This window comes from Micromys minutus (genome assembly GCF_963924665.1).
Source record: "Micromys minutus genome assembly, chromosome: 2".
Taxonomy (NCBI): Eukaryota; Metazoa; Chordata; class Mammalia; order Rodentia; family Muridae; genus Micromys; species Micromys minutus.
The window spans coordinates 92,138,382-92,146,039 of NC_137971.1; the positions used below are offsets into that span (position 1 = coordinate 92,138,382).

The 7,658-nt window shown below is 38.3% G+C and overlaps 1 protein-coding gene across 1 annotated transcript; it reads right to left on the minus strand.

Moving 5' to 3' along the window:
- Positions 1-510: 510 nt before the first annotated feature.
- Positions 511-1,449, minus strand: LOC308418095 (olfactory receptor 52J3-like; the record flags this gene model as incomplete). The annotated part of the gene is made up of 1 exon (XM_080913423.1): positions 511-1,449. The coding sequence occupies one exon, from the start codon at positions 1,447-1,449 to the stop codon at positions 511-513; it is 939 nt and encodes a 312-aa protein (XP_080769549.1).
- Positions 1,450-7,658: the final 6,209 nt, after the last annotated feature.

Genomic DNA, 7,658 nt, shown 5'->3' on the forward strand with positions numbered 1-7,658 from the left:
TTGGCCATCACTCCAATAAATCTCATATATTTGGCAAATTATCCAGCTAATAATTTGGCAATAGATATTCTAAACTCAAGGCTGTGGCTTTAGAGGAGTATATAGGAACATAACGTTTACAAAGCCAAATAGTTTGAGTGAATTTGGCTCTTGGTTTATCTTCCAAAATTAAAATGTTTCAAGATATTTAACAGACACAATACGAACGCAAATGAAACAAATGAATGCACGTGTGCAGGAGTGGAAGAAAATAGAAAAGAAAGACAGAGACCTTAGTGAAAGTATGAAAGAAATTTCCACATGACCTCCTCCTGGAGTAGCCTTTCCAGTCTACTCTAACAGTCCTTCAAGTTTGAAATATAAGAAAGTATCTAAAGAACATTTTTATTAATCAAATGCTGGGACAAACCAGCTAGTCTTGCAAATTGGCACTTCACAGGGAAGGATAAGAACTACCCACTAAGACAAGAACATGAGTCTGTCTAGGAGAATCAAAGAATATGACAACTCTTACCTTTTAGTGAATACGTGGAGAACTTTCTCTCTTATCTGCTTTGTCCTCACCCCATAAATGATGGGATTGAGGAAGGGAGGAATGACCAAATAGAGGTTGGCCACAAGGATGTGAATGTAGTGTGGAATGTTGTGCCCAAATCGATGAGTGAGGAAAGAAAAGACTGATGGGATGTAGAAAACACAGAGAACAGCAACATGGGAGCCACATGTGCTGAGGGCTTTGAACCGTGCATCCTGAGATGGGAGGCGGAACACAGCACGAAGAATGTACCCATATGAGATGCCAATAAGAACCAAGTTCAAAAGAAAGAGAGAGACCACAAAAAGGCCATACACAGCATTGATATGAATGTTTCCGCAGGACAGCTTTGCAATGCTCATGTGTTCACAATAGGAATGTGCTATTATATGAGCTTGACAAAAGGGTAAGCGGTAAATAAGATAGATCATTGGACATATACACAAAGCTGGGCGAACTACCACACATATACTGATGCCCATCAGGACACGGGATGTCAGGATGGTTGTGTAGTGGAGTGGAGCACAGATGGCTACATAGCGGTCAAAAGCCATGGCCATGAGAACCTCAGCCTCCATGCCAGTGAGTGCATGGATCAAAAACATCTGAGCCACACAGCCGCCAAAGTTTATTTCATGGGCATCAAACCAGAATATGCCAAGCATACGGGGCACAGAGGTTGTAGAAAGAGCCAAGTCGACTGAAGAAAGGATGGCCAGAAAGTAGAACATGGGCTCTCGGAGGGAACGCTCTGTCTTGATAACTACCAGTATCGTGGTATTTCCTATTAGAGCCACAAGATAAATACAGCAGAAAGGCAGAGAGATCCACGCATGGATTTCTTCCAGACCCGGGATCCCAATGAGGAAAAATGTAGCTGGGTGAGAAATGCTCCTGTTACTGTGAATTGTCATCCTGCACTGGTCAGAAGTGAAGTTCTTCCTCCTTTTGGGAAAAATGGGAGAAACACACACAAACACAGAGACAGACACACAGACACACAAGAGAATGGAAAGACAGAAAAGAGATAACAACAGGAGAGAGAGAGAGAGAGAGAGAGAGAGAGAGAGAGAGAGAGAGAGAGAGAGAGAGAGAGAGAGAGAGAGAACAAAGGATGATGAGACAGATGAGGATGAAGGGGTTAGTACATGGATCATTTACAACGTGAATAACATGAATAGAGTTGAACTCACTTTTACTATGAGCACAGCCTGTTGCAGCAGATTGTATGCTCACTCATTTGCTTAGCCATTTGGAAAATTCTGATCACTTTCATTTTTCAAATTTCCATTTACCTCTTACCATAGATACTAAAGTAAACTTGATGCAGATGTGTCACAACTAGACCTCTCTTCTTCCTTTAGAAAAAGCACAGACTGTGATTTGATTCTGCCAATCCCCTCTGTTGTAGGGTTCAGTATAGACAAAAGGAAATGCATATAGAAAAGCTACAAATACAGTAAGACATGCACTGTGAAAATCAATTATGAATCCAGACTTATAGGAAAGTTCAAACTCAGAATAAAAATTCTGACTTGTCAAAGCTGTGAGACACATCTTTGAAAATGGCTCTTACCCTGTTCTTCACATATGTGTCTCCAAGTACTTACCAGAAATTATATGTGTCTTAGTAACTCACCAGAAATTAGCAGGTGAACCACTGGCTCTTCTGCAGAACCCTGAACAGTACAGTACTTAAACTCTTATCAGAGTAGTATACAAGACATATTTATATAGTGTTTCAAATACTGTAAGGACCTTTCTAAAAATACATGTAACGCTCAGATTTAGATGAGATCTGGGGCTAAAACCCCAGAGACTGCTAATGTAGCCTGAGATCCTGCTTGGGGAGCAAAAGCACAAACAAAGTGAAACAAATAAACAAAACCCTCAAAACAATCCAAGAATTATTGAAGCTCATTTTCTTATCTGTATCATAACTAGGATTCCCTACCATAAAATACTAAGGATAAAAATAACACCAACTATGAAGCTAAAATGACAATTAATAGGTATGGAACTTATTGTTAGAGTGCGTGTGCATACGCACCAGTGCATATATTTATAGAGACATGCCTATGACACTGAGAATTTACCAGTAAAATAGTAATTATAAAATACTACTGTTTTACTCTAAAAGAGTATTAAACTTCCAGGGACTACTCCTTGACTCTAGATGAGTACAGTAGAAATTCCATGGCATTTGGCTCCATAAAAATATTGTCTCTGCACTGGCTTTTGGTATTTGACATTTCATACACACTCCATAGTCCTAGCCCTCCATATCCATGTATTCTCCATAACTTGCAAGATCTAGACTAGTTCACAAATCCAGTGCGGTGGAATAATGGAAGGAGGGTAAACTGAGGTCAGGATATATTATATGAGAAAAGAATAAATAGAAATAAAAAATACTGCTAAAAGGTTCTATCAAGATAAAAAGTTAGTGCAAGGAAGTCTGAGAAATGAACAAACAATAACTCCTCTTTGAACGAGTTAAAATATTATTTTAAAAAGAAATATTATAAAACTCAAACAAAATAGAAAATGAAAAAGCCAAAACAAATTTGAAAAAATTAATCAGATATTTAATAAGACAAATTTTTAAAAGCAAAAAATTATCCACAAAAATAACACTGAGTTCATTGTTTATAAGTACAATTTCTTCTGTATGATAGAAAATATAGAAGACATAGTAGGAAGGGGTTTTCTGAAATTACCTGAAATAACTGGTAGAAACACAAAATCAAAGCAATGACTTTTCCAGACTTTTTAATTACCTAACCACAATTGCTTTTAGGAGCAACATTGGAAGCCATGTAATATAGACATCCCATGACCCTTTTCAAATACTTTTTTATTTTGCTTTTATTTTCTTCAAGTTTCTTGACCCCCCCATCCCCCTGCTTTCATTAAAAGTTTTTTTTTTTTCCTCATACAGCATGTCCTTGTTATAATTTCCTTTTCTTCCCTGCCAAGAACCAGCCTTGGCTTGAAGAGAGGTTCTGGGGACAGGTTGATTGGGAGAGGCAAAAAGAAGTACTCAGTCAAATCATGGTTACCAGCTGAAAACCTTGTTTTCTGCTTTAGACTGTTCTCCAGAGATCCAGAGAAAGCTCATCAAGATAGAACAGGGTCCCCAATGGAGGAGTTAGAGAAAGTACTGAACGAGCTAAAGGGGTTTGCAACCCTATAGAAACAACAATATCAACCAACCAGAACTCTAGAGCTCCCAGGGACTAAACCACCAACCAAAGAGTAAACATGGAAGGACCCATGGCTCCAACAGAATATGTAGCAGAAGATGGCCTTGTTGGGCATCAGTGGGAGGAGAGTTCTTGGTCCTTGGAAGTCTGGAAGCCCCAGTATAGGGAAATGCCAGAGAGGGGAGGCAGGAGAGAGTGGGTGGATGGGTGGGTAGGGGAGAGCCCTCATAGAAGCAGGGGAGGGGGAAGAGATAGGAGGATCCTGAGGGGAAACTGCAGGAGGGAAAGAGGATAACATTTGAAATGTAAATAAGGAAAATATCCAAGAAAAATAAAGATAGCTTATAACCAATCCCTAGTCTTTTATTTACATATCAATTTAATTGTTCACCAAAGCTTTCCTTTTGATTATCAGTATTTTATGACCTCAGGCACTTCATTCTCTAAAAAGGACAGTAGGTAAAAGTTTTAGAAACATAGCAATAAATTTAGAGCTTTGCCTGCCTTTGTAAACACAGACAATAAGCTAGCTAGGTACAATCCAGCTCTAAGATCACCGTTCCTACCACTCATGGGCATTAACTAGCTCTTTTCCAGTCTGACCTTACACTCAGGAATCTGACTTTTCTGCTTTTGTAATCACAAACAACAAACTTAGCCTGGTGGGATCTTGCCCTGTGATCACCTTTCTCTAAATATCTGCATATTATTTCTTAAAATTTTTCTGAGAAACTGGCTCATAGGGCAGCTGCCTCTGATCATGATGTTCATGAAGCCCCTCATACAATTCATATTGCATCCTTCTATTTTAAATAGTTGAGAAATTATATATTCTTGAACTGGTGTTTCAAATGTCTTTCCCTCAGCCTAAAGATCACAGGGTTCACCATTTTGTTAAGGGGATTAGACACTCCCTTGCCTCTCTGACTCCTGCTGTCTCTTATTATCTTGTAGTTCTTAACCTTCACACATAGAACATTCCTTCAAAGGAGGAACATAAAGTAAAATATACAAACAAGCCTTACAACACTTAGTAACCTTGATCACTCATGGAGGCCCACACCCCTGCTGGCACTGCTCCAGTGGCAGGAGTCCTGTCGTGCCATCCATTTTCTGAGGACATACAACATACAGGACTTGGCACTGTTCATCTCCCCTCCCATTTGAATCCATTCCTTAGAAATAGAGAAAGAAACAGGTCTAAGCAGTAGAAACAAAATACTAAAATATAATAAGATAAAACAAAAACCATCGCAAAGAAGTTGGGCAACACAAATGAGCAGAATAAAGAAAAAGAACAAAAACAACAACTATAAAACATGGCACATGAATCAGATACCCACTAGTTCACATACTTGGGAGTGCTTGAAAACACTAAACTTAAAAATATGTGTGTGTGTGTGTGTGTGTGTGTGTGTGTATGTGTGTGTGTGTGTGTGTGTGTATGTGTGTGTGTGTGTGTGTGTGTGTATGTATGTGTGTGTGTGTGTGTGTGTGTGTGTGTGTGTGTGTGTGTGAGTGACCTGGTGCAGACCTACTCAGGACTTGTGCATGCTGCTTCAGACTCTGTGATGCCATAAGAGAATCTCTCAGTTGATTTAGAGGGTCTTGTTCTGTTTTCCTTCTTTCCTACTGGTTCTTAAATACTTTCTGCCTCCTTGTCCACAGGGTTCCCTGAGCTCTAAGAAGAACTTGATGGAGACTTCTCACATAGAATTGTGTGTTTCAAGGTTACTCTTTGTGTGTGATTAATATCTGGCTATTCCCATCTTCTGTGGAAGGAAGGTTTTCTGATGATCACTGAATAAAGCACTGATCTATGAGTACAGAAGAATATCAGTATAAGTAATTTTACTTTTTTAAAACCAGTAGTATTTGGTATTTCCATAGGTCTTTGGGATATCTGGTCTCTCGGTCTTGCTCACCCAAGCAATGTCAGTATGAGTTCTAGGTCTTGGAATGGGCCTTACATCGAGTCAAACATCTATTGAGTATTTCCATAAGCATTGTGCCACCATAGACCTAGAATAATTTTCAGGGGGTCAGCATTGTAGATATAGGATTTTTCATTTTTTGGCTGAGTTGGTGTTTTTATTGTTGTCGTTTGCTTTGTTTTGTTTCTCTTGTCATTTATTTTGCTCTGTTTCAGGATGCAAAGTACTTTCCAGACCAGAGGCTCTACAATGTAGGAGTGAAGGTTCTATGTAGGCTCCAGCTCGACTTTTCCATGTTCAGTGGATTGTGAAGATGTTGTCCTTAGCAATGGGGCTGACTGACAGTCCATGGAAAACAACCTATTTGCTTGGCAATGGTATGGATTGTTTTGGGACTTCCATATGACCTTTTTGGCCAGCAAATCAATGTGTTGTAACCCAGTCCAAGTAATGGACACAAGAGAGGGCCAACTGGGACTCCTGGATTTTATTATATGGTTACTTTATTAAGATTGATTTCCTACATTTTAAGAAGTTCCCATTGCTCTAGTTTTCCATAGGATACCACATTTTTTTTAATTCTAGTTTTCTATTCTGCAATCCCTCCCTCAACCCCATCTTCTCTTTTTCTATGTGATGTTTCCATTCCTTTCAACAACCCCCACTCCACCCATCAAATCTATTCTATCTCCAAAGCAAGATCTTCTCTAGATCTCTGGAGTACAGCTTTGTTATCCCTGATTTAATTGTTTAATATACACATATAAATGAATACATACAATAACTGTTTTTATGGTTCTGTGTTACACCAGTCAGCATGATTTTTCTAGGTCCATCTATTTCTTTTGTTACAATTAGTATGCTCCATTGTGTAAATGTATCACATTTTCTTCACCTTTTGTTGAGAAATAGTAGTTTTTTAATTGGACAACTTTATTTTTTTAAAAAAGATAAATGTACAGATTTAAAGCATTTATGCATAAAAGTATGCGAATACATTTTTGTCCGTACTTGATTTTTTTAAAGGTTTGATAGTATGCATTAAAATCTTACTAATTACAATGAGCATAAAGTACATGTAAAAGAAGATGTAACCTGGAAATAGTCAAAGTTTTCTTGGTGTGTAAAGATTAAGCATAAAGGTTTTTCATTTTCTTTATTTTCCCTGAACTTTATATAATCTGGGAGTTGTTTCTGGGGTGTTCTGAGCTTTCTGTGGTTAGAATCCAATTATCAGTGACTGCATATTATGTATGTTCTTTTGTGTCTGGGTTATCTTAGTCAGGGTGAAATTCTCTATATGTATCCATTTTCTTAAAAATTTCACAAAGTCATTGTTTCTGAAAGCTAAGTAGTACTCCATTGTGTAAATATACCACAATTTTGTATCCATTCAACTACTGAAGGACATCTGGGTTCTTTCCAGCTTCTGGCTATTATAAATAGGGCTGCTATGAACATTGTGTTGCATGTGTCTTTGTTGTATGTTGGAGCTTCTCTGGGGTATATGCCTAGAAGTGGAATAACTGGGTCTTCAGGTAGTACTATGTCCAATTTTCTGAGGAATCGCCAGACTGATTTCCAGAGTGGTTGTACCAGTTTACAACCCCTCCAAGAGTGAAGAAGTGTTCTTCTTTCTCCACATCCTCGCCAGCATATGTTTTTTTTTTTCCATTGCTTTACCCTGATGTGATGTCTGTCCTTGATGTTGAACTATGTTTCTTGGATGCAGCAAAAGGATAGATACATGTTTTGCATCAATTTTATTAGTTGGTATCTTTTTATTAGAGCATTGAGTCCATTAATATTGAGAGGCACTAATGACTAATGATTGTTGACTTCAGTTATTTTGTCCGTGGTTGTAGTGTGTGTGTGTGTGTGTGTGTGTGTGTGTGTGTGTCTGTGTGTCTGTGTGTGTGTATGCGTGTGTGTGAAGATTATTTATCCACTGTTTTTACTAAAGGTTAAACTTTTATCTTGAAG